General features: G+C 37.2%; 1 protein-coding gene across 10 annotated transcripts in view; it reads left to right on the top strand.

The window, feature by feature from the left end:
- RALGAPA1 (Ral GTPase activating protein catalytic subunit alpha 1) overlaps positions 1 to 17,865 on the top strand; it is a 318,940-nt gene that overhangs the window by 71,839 nt on the left and 229,236 nt on the right. For all 10 annotated transcript variants that reach the window (XM_020991372.2, XM_078150316.1, XM_020991370.2 and 7 more), the window contains one exon: positions 3,321 to 3,518. In XM_020991372.2, the coding sequence (XP_020847031.1) occupies positions 3,321 to 3,518 (198 nt within the window). The remainder of the gene's footprint in view (positions 1 to 3,320; positions 3,519 to 17,865) is intronic.

The following is a 17,865-nucleotide window of genomic DNA, read 5'->3' as shown; positions in this document are numbered from 1 at the left end:
ATGTGGTCGCAAAACAGGGAATTTAACTTGCAACACTCAAGGATATGGGCAGAAACCGTAGGGATTAGTCACATACACAAAAATAACAAGATTTTCTTGTCAACAGATAGAGCTCCCAGTTACTTGGCAAGGCTCTCATTTGTTGTTGTGTTTTTTTTGCCTTTTTGGCGAGGCAGTCAGGGTTCAGTGATTTGCCCAGGGTCGCACAGCTAGTTAAGTGTCAAGTGTGTGAGGTCGGATTTGAACTGAGGTCCTCCCAGTTCCAAGGCTAGAGCCCTATCCACTGCTCCACCTAACTGCCCTGAGGCTCTCCTTGTTGCTAGGTAGATGTCGGCTTCATCATGATGTCTAGGCTCTTTTTGTTTGGACGTGGCTTTCAGCCACTTTTTTTTTTTTCATTTTTTTATTCTTAAAAGTTTTTTCCTCAGTCTTTTCCTGGTCAGTTTTTGCTATATGATAATTTACTTTTTTATTTTTTCAATCTTTTGACTGTGCTTTAACATTTCTTTTTGTGTTATGGAGTCACTGGCTCTTATTTCATTCATTCAGACCCACAGGAAGTTGTTTTTTTTCTTGGTTAAGGTTTTTTACCCCTTGTTCCAGGCTGTTCATTCTTTTTACCAATCTTTTTTTCTATAACTCATTTCCCCTGTCTTTCTCCTCTAGTGCTTTCTTTTTTTTTTTAATCGTTTTTAACTTTAAAAAAAAGCCAAACCTTTATCTCTTTTAGGAATTCTAGTTGAACCTATGCCCAAGGTGTGTTTTGCCTTCAGGCTTTTTGCGTATAGATATTCCAGAGTTTTTCTCTTCTTCTGAGTTTGTGTCTTCAGTTTATCTATTACTGCAGTAACTCTCTATGGTAGGATTTTTTGTTAAAGTTAAAAATAAAGTATGATTTAATCTGCACTCCAAGTTCATCAGTTCTCTTTTTGGAGGTGGATGACATTTTTTATCACGAATCCTTTGGAATTGTCTTGGATCAGTCTTGTTGATGATTGATTTATGAAGCACCTAGTATGTGCCAGGCACTATATTAGGAGCATCTCAGATAGTCCTGAAGGTGTGGGGCTACCAGCAGAGGACAGCTTTTGGAAAAGTAAAGAAGAGGACCCACTGCACTTGCTTATTGGAGTTTCCCAGTTGTGATTGTCCAGTCAGATACTGTCTATCCCCAAGGTCAAGTCCATGAATTCAACCAATCCTTGTTACTTTCTTGCTCAGGAAGCACCAGTGGTTCCAAATTACCTCTATTTGTAGAATCCCTAGCTTCTTTAAAGGTTTAACCCAAGTTCTGTTGAGGTATAGGGGTGTTGGGAACCCTGAAATTCAAGGGCAAAAGATGCAGGTCCTGCCTCAAATGAATTCTACTCCAGCCTTCTTTCAGTCAGAGATTAGGTTTATTGTTTCACCAATAGAAGCAGGCCAGACCATTTGGTAGGATTTTATTAGCTCTTTCTACCTGTCTACCTCCTCATTGCAGACTTTATGCTAGGGCCAGAAACTATACTTTCAGGAATATCTGGGCTGAGTTTTTGTTCTCTTTGCTCCCTTGGATGCTTTCTTGGAGTATTGAATGTTGTGTTATTCTAAAAACTCAGGAATCATGCAGGCTGGCGACTTGCAAGCTTTTAGTGTTCCCATAATGGTTTGATCCAGGGCAAAGTCTTGTGTGCTGCTTTCTCTTCATCTGAACGCTGCAAGTTCCTGACCTGGATCTGTGTCTGAGCAGTATGATAGTGGAGTTGCTCTTGGTTGGTGCTCCAGGAGACTCCTGCAGTACTCAGCTATTGGTAGTCAACTGAAAAATTTTTGCAGGCTAAGAATGACAGCTTCGGGCATATGTACTTTGGGTTGGTAGTATTCTAGTATTAATTGCATCTGCAGTTAATGGGAATTGATAGTGAAATCAAGAGAATATGATATATTTAATAACAAGAGATACAATAATTTTTTTTAACCTAAAAAAGCAAGACAGCTGCTAGACGGACCACTTTTTCAGGTTTATTTACACAACTAAATAGTGCAAATTAATATTTGTACTTTTTTGAAAACTTTTCATCTTTAATTTTTTTGGACTTCACTTCCAAATGACTTCATAAGTGTAAGTGTTCTTCATACCAGTGCATATTGTAATACTTCTTTGTTTTAGTCTTTTATCAATTGTTGTAGCCTCAAATCATCATATAGCCATTTGGCTATGAGCATCTCTAAACTTAGGAAATCATTCCTTAGGTCATAGACTCATAGTCAATTATCATTCCTCCTGCCTTGAAACCTTTCCACCTTGATAGGACTTCTCAGACCATGCATTCTGCTGGAGGAGTTTTTGAGAATCTTGGGTGGGGGAAGAACCTTAATTCCATGATGAATTGACATAATCTGAATAATTTTTCTTTATGTGCTTAAAAAAAACCCCCACCTCTCCTGAAGTTAGTTTCTCCCTCCAGCCCCCATCATTGATATAAGTGGAAAAATTAAATTTTATGTTGAGACTTTTAATGTATTTGTTGCATGAACCATGGTTCATTGTCATTCAAACATATAGGGAATTTGTGATACCTTGCTACATCTGTTAATTTTTTTCAGTCATATCTGACTCTTTATAACCCCATTTGGTTCTCTAGCTCATTTTACAGATGAGGAAATTGAGGCAAATAGGGTAAACACACTGCCAGGTCTGAGGTCAGATTTGAACTCAGGAAAATGAGTCTTCCTGACTCTAGGCCTCACTATATCCACTGTGCCACCTAGCTGCCCATTTCACTACATCTGACTGACCTCAGACCCAACCCTGCTTTTTGGTTTTAGCAATTTTCTGATTTGACACATGAGTATTTTCCACCCTGCTTTGCATTCTTTGCTCTGGGAATTCTTATCCAGTCAGCACTACCATTGTTTTTACAGAAAGCCTGTCAATTGTCTTGACCTATTGTTCTATTCACAATCCTTGTGATTTTCCAGATCATGCCCCCTTTTCCTGGTTACCACTCCTTCCATTTATTGTCTCCCGTAACTGGAATGTCAACTCTTTGAGGGCTGGTACTTGTCTTGCTTTTGTATCTGCACAGTGTCTAGATGTAGTAAGTGCTTAATAATTCTTTCATTTATTCATTAATTTCATGATAATTCTACTTGACAATCATGTTTGAAAATGAAGGCAAGAGAGAGTGTTGTTCAGACCACAACTTAGTTGGTTTCAGTGTTTGGGAAAATTTTTATATCTCATATTCTGTATCAGAATTAATACACATTTGCTACTTCAGCAAAGGAGAATGTGGCATTATCTGTCATCATAGTAATGTTTTTGTGTCTCTGATTAGGCATTTTTATTACCAATTTGTGAAGCAGCTGCTATGAGGAAAGTGGTGAAAGTGTATCAGGAATGGATTCAGCAGGAGGAGAAACCTTTGTTCATGAAAGAGCCTGAAGAAATTGAGATTACTTCTATAAATTTACCTTGCATTGAGAGTGATGTAGAAGCTGACGTTTTATCAGAAGAAGGAAAAGAAAAAGAGGAGGTAAAATTAAAATACGTGTGTGTGTGTGTATGTATACACATATGTATATATTTCATAATATATAGAACTTATTTACTCCCCAGAAAATTTTATAATTGTGTTAATGTAGATATTTTTGCCAGTTAGGGAGGTAAAAATATAATTCAATACAGTTTATAATTTAGTTAATAAACCTTTACCTTTTACTCACTGATGAAATGTGGCACTATTGTTTGATATTACACATAAAAAGGAAGGTTTTTTTTAAAAATACTGGTTGTTAAATGGTATTTACAAATTGATGTATACATTAAAGTTATATTGTTGAAATTCAATACAGGTTCATTACCTGTTCTGTAGGGTTATTGAAGGGAGAATACTGATGCCTTGTTGGAACTCATGTGTTGTTTTTGGTAGTTATAGTTTCTGGTTCTCTTTTCCTCATTTTAACTTATTTCTTATACCATTCATTTGGCACATATGTAAATGATATTTTGTTAAGTTGAATTACAGTCATATCATTTTTAAAAACTTCTCAAATATTAGGTCTTATATCACCATCTAGGTTAATTTAAGTTCCTTGAGGGCAGAGAATATGTCTTATACTTCTTTGTATCTATGTAATGCCTACCACAGAGCTTCATACTTAATATTTAATCAATTTAATCACTTTATTAGTTAATAAGTGGAATGAAGAAAGCATCTTCATTTTTTAGATAGCTTGAACACTTAAGCAAATGATTCCTGCCTTTCTGGTGGCTCCTTCTTTGTCTCTTTTGCAGGATCCCTGTATCATGTCTCCTAAACACAGGGTATTCTACAAAGTTCTATCCGGGATTCTCTTCTCTCTATATACTACTTCACTTGGTGATCTCATCAGCCTCCATGGACTTAATTATCATCTCTATACTGATAATTCTTAAATCCACCTATCCAGTCTTAACCTCTCTGCTGACTTCTAATCCTGCATCTCCAACAACTTTTCAGACGTCTTTTACTAGATGTCTGGTAGACATCTTAAACTCAACATGTCCAAAGCTGAATTCATTGTCTTTCCCCCCTAAACCCAACCCCCCTCTGAACTTCACTACTACTATCAAGGGCAACACCATTCTTACCGTTCTCCAGGCTTGCAACCTAGATGTCATCCTTGACTCCTCACTGTCTTGTCTCCTATTTCTAATCAAATCTAATCTCATATCTTGCTGAGGCCTGCAACATCTTTTGAACTCCCCGTTTGATGTTGCCACCACTTTAGTGTAGACCCTAATCACTGCATACCTGAACTATTGCTATACTGTCTTGGTAAGAATTCTCTCTACTTCATCCTCCATTGAGGAAGAAGTGATTTTCCTAAAGTACAAGTCCTCTATTCAGTAAATTCCGATGTGTCCCTATCACCTCTAGGATCAAATACAAAATCATCTGGTGTTCAAAAGCCCTTCATAACCTATTACCCCCCTCCTCCCCAAAACTTTATTTGGCCTCCCAGCTCAATTTAAAACTGGGTTTGGGAATTTCTAGAAAATTTGTGCTCAGGAAAATGATACTCTTTTAAGCTATATTATTATGTGACAACAAACAGACAAAGCATATGCACATGCACACACTGTATGGCAGTATAAACAATCAGAGGTTCATTCTCATGGATACAAGAAACTCTTGGCATGGGGGTGACACTTTAGGGAGGAAACGCTCTCAAAGTTGGAGTTCACATGGCAAGATTAGATACCTTAAGAATGGGGTTGTTTGAGAACAGGTAATCAGTGCCAGATGTAGGAGGGGGCATTCTTGTTTTTCATGATTTTCTTGCATCACTCTCCTTTCTCTTCTCAGTTTTTCCTCTGCTTCTCTTACTTGCTTCTCAAAATTCCTTTTGAGCTCTTCCAAGGCCTGGGACTGATTCATATTTTTCTTGGAGGCTTTAGATGTAGGAGCTTTGACTTTGTTGTCTTCTTCTGGTTGTATGTTTTGATCTTCTTTGTCACCAAAGTAAGATAATATAGTCTGATTCTTTTTGTGAGGTTTGTTCATGATCCCAGCCAATTACTTGAGTTTTAAACTCTTTGTTAAGGTAAGAGTCTGCTTCCAATGTGGAGAATGTACTGTCCCAAGCTTCGGGGGTTTGTATAGCTGTGTTCAGAGATACTTGTAGGGACCTGTAAATTTTCAGTTCTTCCAAGGTGGTATGATAAGGGGCGAGGTGTTTACTCCTTTCCTGGCCTGTGCTCTGGTCTGTGAGTGACCGCAAGCACTCTTTTCTGTCTTGGAATTGTGAGGAGAATTAAGCTCCACCACGCCAGCCCTCCTCCTCACCCCAGGACCGCCACCCAGATCCAAGCACGGGCAAAGCAAGAGAATCCTGCACCAGCAGAGATCCCTGCAATCCCTCTCTGATCAGCCACTTGATTCCCCCTCAGTCTGTGGGCCAGAAGCTCAGGAGGCAGCTGCCACCCCGGGGCCATACTTAGTACTTGTGGCTGGGATCTAGCTTCTCTCTCTCTCACTGAAGAAACAGACTTTTCCCACTGACCTTCTAAGTTGTCTTTGGCATTCGTGGGTTGAGAAGCCTGGAATCTACCACAGCTGCCCACGATTCAGTCCTCTGAGGTCTGCTCCAAGTTTGCTGCAGCCTGCATGCCCACATCGAACTGTGCTCCTCTCCCTGCCCAGCGCCGTCTATCAACCATCCAGGCTGTCTTGGGCTGGAAATTTGCTTCACTCTGCCTTTTTGTGGGTTCTGCTGCTTCAGAATTTCTTTAGAGCCATTTTTTTTTACAGGTATTTGGAGGGTTTTCACTTTGCCATCTTGTCTCCACCCCAGGAGGAGGCATTCTTAATCAGACCCAGATGTGGTAGAAAAGTTCTTGGGGTTCCTTATCAATAACAGACTTAGATGAGTCTTGGATAGGTGAGTTTCTTTGTTAGTACCACCAACTGGTGGAGGAGCTAACATTAACTATCTAAGGTGGCAAAAGAAGAATAACTCAAGGGCCTTGCTGCAGGTCAAGAGTCCATCCAATCGAAAAGCTTCAAGCCTTCTTGACACAGAGTTAAACCTGGAAAAGTACAAGCTGTTTTACTTATGTGCTTCTATGGGCCTTAAAACCATAAGACTAAGTGACTCCATGTTAAGAGTCCTGTCATTATAAATATATCAATCTATAATCATGCTATCAAACAATAGAAAATTGGCAATTATATAACCAGTTGAGTGGTTATAAAGTGATTAAATACATAATCATTTCAGTAGTTATAAAGATGAATTATTGGATTGAATTTTGTTTTGATTTTTTAAAAACAAATTTTTATTGATCTCTTGTTTTTACATTTTCACTTATATTTTCCCACTGTGTCCATCTCCTTACACTTACCTAGACAGCTATCTCTTTTAATAAAGGATTAAAAAGAAGGGAAAAAATTAAACATAATCGAAATATTTTTAAAAGCCTAACATGAAACTCAGTTTCAGTTCCTTGGTTCCTCTCCTCCATAAAGAAGCAGGGGGAAGTATCTCTTATATCTCTTCTTTGGTGCCAGACTGTCCTTAAAATTTTAGTGTTCAGTTCTATTATGTTGTTGTTCCTCCTTTTACATTCATTTAGTCATTGTCACACTGCATAAGTCACGTTGCATATTAGCCTTTCCATGATTCTCTGTAGTCAGTATATTCATAATTTCTTATAGCACGTAATATTCTATTAATTGATATACCAGTTTGTCTGGTTATTCCTTGATCAGTTGGCATCTGCTTTGTTTCCAGTTTTTTCTACATAAAAAAAAATGCTGCTCTAAATGTTTCGGTGTATATAGGGTATTTCTTTTTGTGATTCTCATTGTTGGGGTATATGCCTATCTGTGGAATTTCTGGGTCATGGTTATGGATATTTTAACTCTGAATAATTGCAAATTGCTTCCCAGAATGGTTCAACTAATTCAATATTTAAGTATTCCAAGATAATGGGTAAGAGGTAAAACCTCAAGGAGTATTTTGTATTGCATTTCTTTTATGATTATTAATTTGGAGGAGTTTTCCTTCTAGTTTACTAGTTTGGAATTCTTTTGAGGACAGTTTGTTTTTATTCTTTCAGGCTGTCAACAAGCATTTATTAAGTACCTTTGAGAATAGATGATCTCTTTGGAGCTTAGACTCTGTGGACTTGGGCTCTGTAATGAGTATAATAACTTCTTAGATATGTTGGAGCTTCTGTTCTTTACAGAGGAGCAGGAAAATGGAGTTTATGCAACAACCAGCCAGGCAAAAACCAAAAGGATTTCTGAGGCTCAGAGCTGCTTGACACACCAATGTTTCTTTGTAAAGTGAACTCTAGGTGAACTTGGAGGTGCCTGCAGAGTGAGACCGTCCTTGAACAGCAGCTGCAGACTCCGGATTTTCCCGACTCCTTCCTCTTTGGCTTATCATATCTATAGATGTCTACTCCTTAACCCCCACACACCCTCCCCTCCATCTCCTGCTCCCCCTCTGAAAGCCTCTAGAAACTATTATCTCACTCCTTTCCCCACTCCACTTTGAGCGGTTAAGAACTCTTCTTCCCTGCTCCCTTTTAGGATCTTCTCTCCCTTACAAGTCTTTTTTTCTGAGACAGTAAATACAATTAATTTGTGTATCAGACTCTGTTCCATTTCAGGTCCGTTTATGGGCCTGGGGGTCATTTGTTAACATTTCATATGGGAAGATAACATATAAAAGAAGGCTGAAAAGGGTAGGGCATGCCGGAGATGTCTGGAAGAGTACAGCCTGGTGGAAAATGAAGAGATTGCTGGCTTGGGTGCCCTCCTTAAATGGAGATGCTGGGAGGAGTCCTTCATCTTCCAGAGATTGGAGTCTTAAGGTCAGAGTATAGTTCCAGGGTTTGAGTTGATGAAGAGTTTCTTGGGGCATGTTCAAGTCCAGAGAATTGTAGCGTGGTGATAAATGAAGAGATGTATGATCTGAATGACTTCCTGCAGGTTCTGGAAGGAGGCCTCCCACTGTCCATTCAGAGGGAGGGATCCCAGGGGCAGAGAGTACTTCTGCGGTACTTTTACCCCTTAGAATTGGGAATGGTTTTTGGTCATATTAATACACACACATGTTTGTGTGTGTGTGTATATATATATATATGTATATATATATATATATATATACACACACACACACATAAATATATCTATCCATGTAGCTGTTAATTATATCTTAGAAATCAGACCTATATCAAAGATATTTGAAACAAAGTTTTTTTGTATTCTTCATCCCTTATCCTGTTTACATTAACTTTGTGTAAAACTTTTCAGCCTCATTTAATCAAAATTGTCTTTTTGTCTTTTATAATCATTTGTATTCATTGTTTGGTTAAAAATTCACCCTCTCTAGTCATAATGGTGAAAGTTATATGATCTCTTTTTCTTGAGATTTCTTTATGGTATAACTTTTACTCAGGCAATTATCATTTATTGTAGTATATAGTGTAAGATTTTGGTCTGCACATAATTTCTGCTAGATTTCAGTTCATTTTTCCAGGTAATTCTTGTCACATAGAGAGCTGTTCTGACAAATGCAATGACCAATTATGATTCCAAAGGACTAATGATGAAGCAAACTACTCAGTCTCTGACAGTGAGGTGATGGATCAAAGACATAATGAGCAATGTGCATATTTGTTACAAGGATTTTATTTTTCTCTAATTTAGTGGGGTACTGGAAAGAGAAAAGTGGGGCTTGGGATAAGGTACTCCAAAAAACAGAAAGAAAAGAAGATGACAGGAACAGGTTCATTCATTCCTTCATTCATTCATTCCTTCATTTATTCATTTATAATACAGAAAAAAGGAGAAGGCCAGAAGGAATCAAGGACTAGCAGGACTGTTTTGAAAATTACTTGTTAAATTTCTTATATCTGTAAAAAGGAGAGCAAGTTATACACAATAGATATATAGTTTCATTTGTAACTTTGGTCTGTTTATAGAAATGCACATTTTAAATGGGATTTGTTAAATTCAGAAAAACAAATAGGGAGCGGTTTCCAATGAAATATTTTTGCATTCAAGTTTATTGAACACAGTTCAGATATATTTTTATATTTTTATTTCACTAAATGTTTAAGTTCCAGTTTCTATCCTTCTCTCTCTCCCCTCTCTTTGAGAGGGTAAACAATTTGATACAGATTATTAAGTCATGCAAAACCTATTTCCATGTTGTTCTGTCATTTCAGTCATATTCTTCATGACCCCATTTTGGGTTTTCTTGGCAAAGATACTGGAATGGTTTGCCATTTCCTTTTCGAGATCATTTTACAGATAAGGAACTGAGGTTAAGTGACTTTCCCAGGGACACATTTCTCAGGCAAGATTTGAACTCAAGAAGTTGAGTCTTCCTGACTCCAGGCCTGGCACTCTATCCACTGTGTCTCCTAGCTGCCCCATTTCCATTTCCATATTAAGCATGGTGGAAAAGAAAAACACAAATAGGAAAAGTTAAAAAAGTGTGCTTCAGTATGCATTCAGATTCCATAAGTTCTTTTTCTGGAGGTGGATAGTGTTTTTCATCATGAGTCCCTTGGAATTCTCTTGGATCATTGTATTGCTCCAAATAGCTAAGTCATTCACAGTTGATTATTGTACAGTATTGCTGTTACTGTGTAGAATGCTCTCTTGGTTCTGCTTGCTTTACTTTGCATGAGTTCATATGAGTTTTTCTGAAAATATCCTATTCATCACTTCTTATAGCACAGTAGCATTCCATCACAGTCAGATACCACAGCTTGTCCAGCTATTCCCCAATTGATAGGAGTCCCCTCAATTTCCAGTTCTTTGCCTTCATAAAAAGAGCTGCTATAAGTATTTTTGTACATATAGTTCGTTTTTCTTTTTCTTTGATCTCTTTGGGCTACAGACCTAGTAGTGGTATTGCTGGGTCAAAGGGTATGCATGGTTTCATAGCTCTTTGGGTATAGTTCCAGATTACTCTCCAGAAAGGTTAGATCAATTCATAACTCAACCAGCAGTGCATTAGTGTCCCACTTTCCCCACATCTCCAACATTTATCATTTTCCTTTTTTGACATATTAGCTAATCTGATAGGTATGAGGTGGTACCTCAGAGTTATTTTAATTTGCATTTCGCTAATCAATAATGATTTAGAGCATTTTTTCATATGACTGTAGTTTTGATTTCTTCGTCTGAAAACTGCCTGTTCATATGCTTTAACCATCTGTTGATTGGAAATGGCTCTTATTTTTCTAAATTTGATTCAGGTCCTGTATATTTGGGAAATGAGGCCTTTATCAGAGAAACTCACTGTAAATTATTTTTGCCCACTTTCCTACTTTCCTTCTAATCTTGCTTGCATTGGTTTTGTTTGTGCAAAACCTTTTTAATTTAATGTACTCAAAATTATTCTTTTTACATCGTCTAATGTGCTCTTATCTCTTGTTTAGTCATAAATTCTTCCTTTATCCTTAGATCTGTCAGGTAAAATTTACCATGCTTGCCTAATTTGCTTGTGATATCATTCTTTATGTCTAAATCATGTATCCATTTTGATCTTATCTTGGTATACAGTGTGACATGTTGTTCTATATGTAATTTCTGCCAAACTGCTTTCTAGTTTTCCCAGCAATTTTTGTCAGATATTGAGTTCTTGTCACAAAAATTTGCATCTCTGTGTTTACAAAACCTAGATTACTATGGTCAGTTACTTCTGTGTATGGTGTACCCAATCTATTCCGTTGATCCACCACTCTATACTGTGAGGCCATCTTCCTTTCTGTTTTCTATTGTTTCCATGCTTTCCATCTGTTTTTCACTGATTCCTTTGATATTGTTGATCTTTTGTTCTTCCAGATGAATTTTGTTAATTTTTCTAGCTCTATAAAGTAAGTTTTTGGTAGTTTGATTGGTATGACACTGAATAAGTAAATTAATTTAGGTAGAATTGTCATTTTTATTATATTGACTCAGCTTAGTCATAAAGATTACTATTTCTCCAAGCTGTTTAGATCTGTCTTCATTTGTGTGGTGTGAAAAGTGTTTTGTAATTGTATTCATGTATTTCCTGGATATATCTTGGTTACTGATTACTAAATATTTTATTGTGTGATTAAGGAAGAAAAATGTGGTTTGGATTCACTCCTACAATAAGACACACTCGTAGAGAGAGAAGTGAAGGTAGCTTTAATTAAGATTATAATATAGGTATAGAAAAGGTAGATTTACAGCAACATACAATTAGCAGTATGATTATAGTCAGGCTAAGAATACAAAGGATAGCAGTAATATAAGAAAACGTCACCAGTTTGGGGAAGCACCAACACCTGAAGTCCAAGCTGGGGATTTCTGGGGTATACAGCTTTCAGGGTCCCAATTGGGAAAGTCCCAGGCAGAGAGTCTTCTCCATGGGTGAGAATCCAAAGATCTTTATTATAAACAACATAATATAAAATGGATTTATCATATACCTTACTATCCCCAAGCTGCTGGTTTGATTGAACTAATGAATGGATTACTGAAGGAAAAATTGCATTAGTTGGTGAATAATTCATATGCAGATTGGAAGGATAATTTGTTTGAGGCACTTCAGCAGTTAAATAATAGAACTTTAGGGGAAAGTACTCCCCTATCAAGAATGATGACTCCTGATTTTCAGATCCGAGCACAAGCTACTGCTTCTTGGACAGTACAGTGGTGGACAATAGACCCTCAAGCCCAACCACCTTATCATGGCACGGCAGGCTCTGCAGGGTGTGATTTGTTTTCCATAGAAGATTTATGGAACCATATGGACCAACCTGAATCTCCAAGTACCAGGGAAGGTGGATTTAGCTTCACTGATATGAAGCTTGGGTCCAAAATTTGGATAAAAAATAAACCCACAGATAAACCTAAGGCCGCAGAAATTGTAGCAGAGGGACAAAAACAACACTGTGCTGATTTGTTATGCGGGAGATGATGCTTTATATGTAGTTCCATTGACACATGTTTTCTTACGTGAATAAAGTACCTTACAGGATTCCTTTTTTTTCCATTTTCTTTTTCTTTTTTTTTGGTTAGGCAATGGGGTTAAGTGACCTGCCCAGGGTCACACAGCTAAGTGTTATGTGTCTGAAGCTGGATTGGAGCTCAGGTCCTCGTGAATCCAGGGCCAGTGCTGTATCCACTGCGCCACCTAGCTGCCCCCTAGGATTCCTGTTTGGAGTATGTATGAACTTAGTGGAAGCTTGGACTCCTGGATATACATTGTGGCACCTGGGTCCAAAAGTACAATTACAATGGGTCACCTTGACTAGAAGTCGATGACAAAACACATATATCTGTCCTCCACATCAATCTTGTACTAGTGCTAACTGGGCATTATTTCCAGACACTGTAACCACTTAGAAGGCTTAAGTCCCCTTGTGGGCTGTGGCTAGAGTCCCCCTCCTTTTTAACCTTACTATTCAGACTGTGGTTAATATCTCCTGTTGTATAACCTCATTAACTTATTCCCTCCCCTCGAAAGGACACTCTCTTTTACTACAGGCAATGAGAAACTGTTCCACCTGGAATATAGATAACTCTGTAGATGTAATACAAGTACAAGAAACTCATCATGAGCATTTCCTATTATGTGTTAATGCAACTCCTATTACAGATCAGACTTGGTGGGTGTAATAGAGATACTACAAGCACAGCATCCTTCTAACTTTCCAGGAGCTGCACTAATGTTACTCAAAATTATCAGAAATATATATTACATTATAACATAACATTTCCTCCTTCGCAGAACTGCAACTGAAGAAAGAGATCATGGTATGATATCTTACTTGGTGGAGCAGGAACAAGTTTGGGTATAGTAAATTCTGTGGATCTTGAGTCCCTGGCCAACAGACTGCGCAGTGCTGGCCAGGATGTAGCTTAAGCATTGACTATAAATGCTCAATGGTTGCGCACAATGGTCCTGCCCCACCAAAACATCATAAATTGTGAGACTCAATTTCTTAAATTGTTTGATACTTCAACCCTTGCTAGCTTACACGTTGATTCGAACATTTCTCAGCTATTTAGGTGGATGCTATGTTCATTGCAAAACATATATAGCCTTGTCAAAAAGGAAAATATGAAATGTCTGTTGTCTATGGGGAACCACCAGGTTTGGAGAAAGACCTTCTCAACATATATTCCCAAAGATCATTGGGTGTCCCTATTTATCTGTAAACTCTGTGTGTACCAGTCAGGCATGTACTGGAACCTTGATCCATTATAAAGTTATTTCTAGTTCTACTATGTGTAATTTTCATGTGATTCCTTTTATATTGCATTTCTCTTTGGGTCTACCCCCACTTAATAGGTCAATATATTGGTTCTTCTAATTTTACTTATGTACTTATACAATGTGATAATGGTAAAGTTTGTGGAATAGTAACTTGACAGATGGAGCCCTGTCTATTAGGTCATTCCTCCAACTTATGTGATTTAACTTTGCTCCTTGTATCTAACTTTTCCATGCTAAAATGTCAATTTTCTCCACTGGCAGGGTGATGATTTTTACCTTTCCCCTGCCATAGTGGATGATGTTACTTTAACTTGGGTACCCAAAAGCTTACCTCTACCTGCTTTATATCTTTCTTTACAATTCTTAATGAATATACTTAACTCTTCTACTCTACTAAAAAAGATGTAAACTCGGAATCAACAAGATTTAAATCAATATAAAATACAAACATATATAGTAGCTAGTAAACTAGTTGAGGCCTCACATTTAGTTATATCTGATACTAACCATCATTGGTATGATTTTTTGTTTAAATCTAGATCTGCACAGAAATATTTTTCTGCATTGGCTAATCCTATATTAATCTTTGTTATTGTTCTTATTATATTATGTATATGTAACTGTTATGTGTTTTTCCGAATGAAATCAATATACACCAAATTGACCCCTAAAGTAGTAATGGCCTATAGGTGAACATGTCAGATCTTAAGGTCGAATGATCAATAAATCTTATAAGGAAAGATCTTCCATGTCCCCTGTATGACTCTAAACATTGGGCTATAAGCCAGAGTGTGGTTATCTATGTTGACCTGAGAATTTAGCCAGTTCTCAGGAGATGTGCTCTGGGAACCTGGCCAGTTCATCAGAACATATCAAGTTAATTAATATTCTAAGATGTTTTGCTTGCTCCAGGAACTGGAGCTTTGTCCATTTCCTGGACCAAGTGAAAACATCTACTAGAATCATGGGCACCTCTGGCTCAGGGCCTTCTTTGTTAGAGGCCCTATTTAAATCCTAATTGGGAAAGCCATCTTTGGATTCTCACCCATGGAGAGGATACTCTGCCTGGGACTTTCCCAATTGGGACCCTGAAAGCTGAACCCCAGGAATCCCCAGCTTGGACTTCAGGTGTTGGTGCTTCCCCAAATTGGTGACATTTTCTTATATTATTGCTATCCTTTGTATTCTTAGCCTGACTATAATCATATTGCTGATTGTATGTTGCTGTAAATCTGCCTTTTTTGTACCTATATTATAATCTTAATTAAAGTCTCCTTCACTTCTCTCTCTCTAGGAGTGTGTCTTATTGTAGGAGCAAATCTGAATCACATTTTTCTTCCTTAATCACGCATTTATATTGTCTGTAGTTATTTGAAATGGAATTTCTCCTTCTGTCTTTTGCTGCTAGACTTTGTTGGTAATATATAGAAATACCGATGATATATGTGGCTTTATTTTATATCCCGTGACTTTGCTGAAGCTGTTAATTATTTCAGTTAGTTTTTCAGTTGATTCTCAGGGATTCTTCTAAGTATGCCATCATATTGTCTGCAAAGAATAATAGTTTTGCTTCCTTGTTACATATTCTAATTCTTTCAACTTCTTTTTCTTCTCTTATTGCTATAGCTAGCATTTCTAGTACAATGTTGAATAACAGTGGTGATAATGGACATCCTTGCTTCACCTCATCTTATTGTGAAGGCTTCTGGCTTTTATCCCCATTACCTATAATGCTTGCTGATTGTTTTAGAGAGATACCACTTATCATTTTGAGGAAGCTCCATTTATTCCTGTGCTTCCTAGCATTTTTAAGATGTTATGAGTGTTGTATTTTATCAAAAGCCCTTTCTGCATCTATTGAGATAATCATATGATTTCTGTTAATTTTATTATTGATGTGGTCACTTATGCTGCTTAGTGATCATAATAATAAACCAGCCCTACATTCTTGGTATAATCCTGCCTGGTCATAGTATGTAATCCTGGTGATAAATTGCTGTAATCTCCTTGCTAATGTTTTATTTAAATTTTTTTTTTTATCAATATTCATTAGGGAAATTGGTCTGTAATTTTCTTTCTCTGTTTTGGCTCTTTCTGGTTTAAGTATCAGCACCATATTTGTGTCATAAAAAGAATTTGGGTAGGTCTTCTTCTTTGCCTGTTTTTCCAAATAGTTTATATAGTTTTGGAATTAATTGTTCTTTAAATGTTTGGTAGAATTCACTTGTAAATCCATCTGGCCCTGGTGATTTTTTTCTTAGAGAGTTCATTGCTGGCCTATTCAATTTCTTTTTCTAAAATGCTGTTATTTATGTATTTTATTTCCTCTTCTGTTAATCTGGGCAATTTATATTTTTGTAAATATTCATCTCTTTTACTAGGCTTGTCAGACTTATTGGTATATGGTTGGGAAACTTAGTTCCTAATTATTGCTTTAATTTCCTCTTCATTGGTGGTGAAGTCACTGTTTTCATTTTTGATACTTCACAGTTATGATTACTAACTGTATTTCCCTCCATCCTATTCCTCTTTAAAAATTTCTCTCTCTCCTTTCACCCTGTGCCCACTCACCAGTGTTTTGCTTCTGACCACTGCTTCACTTAATCTTCCTTCCCTTCTATCAGACCTATGCTTTTTCTTTTCCTTTCCCCTCTTATTTCCCTATTGGGTAAGATAAACTTACACCCAACTGAATGTGTATGTTATTTCCTCTTTGAGCCATATCTGATGTGAGTAAGATTCAAACAATGTTCACCTCCTCCCTTCTTTCCCTCTACTGCAATAGGTCTTTGCACCTCTGATGTGTTTTGCACCATGTGATGTGATTTACCCCATTCTGTCTCCACCTTTCTTCTTTTCCCAGTGCAATGTTTTTTTTCACCTCTTAATTTTGTTTTTTATGTCATCACATCGAAGTCGACCAATACCTGCACCTTCTCTCCATGGAAATACCCCTTCTAACTGCCCTAATAGAGATATAGTTCTCAAGAGTTACAAGTATCATCTTCTCGTAGGGGATGTAAACAATTTAACTTTATTGAATAACCTGTTTGTTTTTGTTTTTAATTTTTTTTCCTGTTTACCTTTTTATGCTTCTCTTGAGTCTTGTATTTGAAGATTAAATTTTCTGTTCATCCCTGGTCTTTTCATCAGGAAAGTTTGAAAGTTCTCTGTTTCATTGAATGTCAGTCTTTTCCCCTGAAAGAGTATGCTCAATTTTCCTGGGTGGTTAATTTCTTCATTGTAATTCAAGCTCCTTTTGCCTTCCAAAATATCATATTTCAAGCCCCTCTGATCCTTTTAATGCAAAAGCTGCTAAATTCTGTGTAATCCTGACCATGGCTCCTAGATATTTAAATTGTTTCTTTCTGGCTGCTTGCAATATTTTCTCCGTGAGTTGATAATTCTGGAATTTGGCTACAATATTCCTTGGAGTTTTCATTTTGGAATCTCTTTCACGAAGTGATTGGTGGATTCTTTCAATGACTATTTTACCCTCTGGTTCTTGGATATCAGGCCAGTTTTCCTTGACTTTTTTTTCTTTTTTCTTTTGCCTTTTGGTGAGGCAGTTGGGGTTAAGTGACTTGCCCCAGGTCACACAGCTAGTAAATGTCAAGTGTCTGAGGCCAGATTTAAATTCAGGTCCTCCTGACTCCAAGGCTGGAGCTCTATCCACTGTGCCAGCTAGCTGTCCCCCTTGATAATTTCCTGAAAGATCCTGTCCAGGCTCTTCTTTTTGATCATGGTTTTCAGTTAGTCCAATAATTCTTAAATTATCTCTCCTGGATCTATTTTCCAGGTCAGTTGTTTTTCTTCTGTTGTTTTTTTTTTTTTTGGTCATTCTTTTCAGTTTGTTTGACTGATTGTTGATGTGTCATAGCATCATTAGCTTCCTACTTGCCCAATTCTAATTTGTAAGGAATTATTTTTTTCACTGGTTTTTTTTTTCCCCCTCATATGGTCAGTTGTATTTTTCTGATTTACGTGTTTTTAGTTTTCAACATTCACTTCCATGAGCTTTTGAGTTTTAAATTTTCTTTCCTTCCCTCTCGTCCCCCCTCCCCAAGAGGGCATGCAATCTGGTATAGGCTCTACATATACATACATATTTAACATATT

Source organism: Phascolarctos cinereus, unplaced genomic scaffold (assembly GCF_003287225.1).
Source record: "Phascolarctos cinereus isolate Bilbo 61053 unplaced genomic scaffold, phaCin_HiC Scaffold_2;HRSCAF=192, whole genome shotgun sequence".
Lineage (NCBI taxonomy): Eukaryota > Metazoa > Chordata > Mammalia > Diprotodontia > Phascolarctidae > Phascolarctos > Phascolarctos cinereus.
This window is presented reverse-complemented; position numbering and strand designations above follow the sequence as displayed.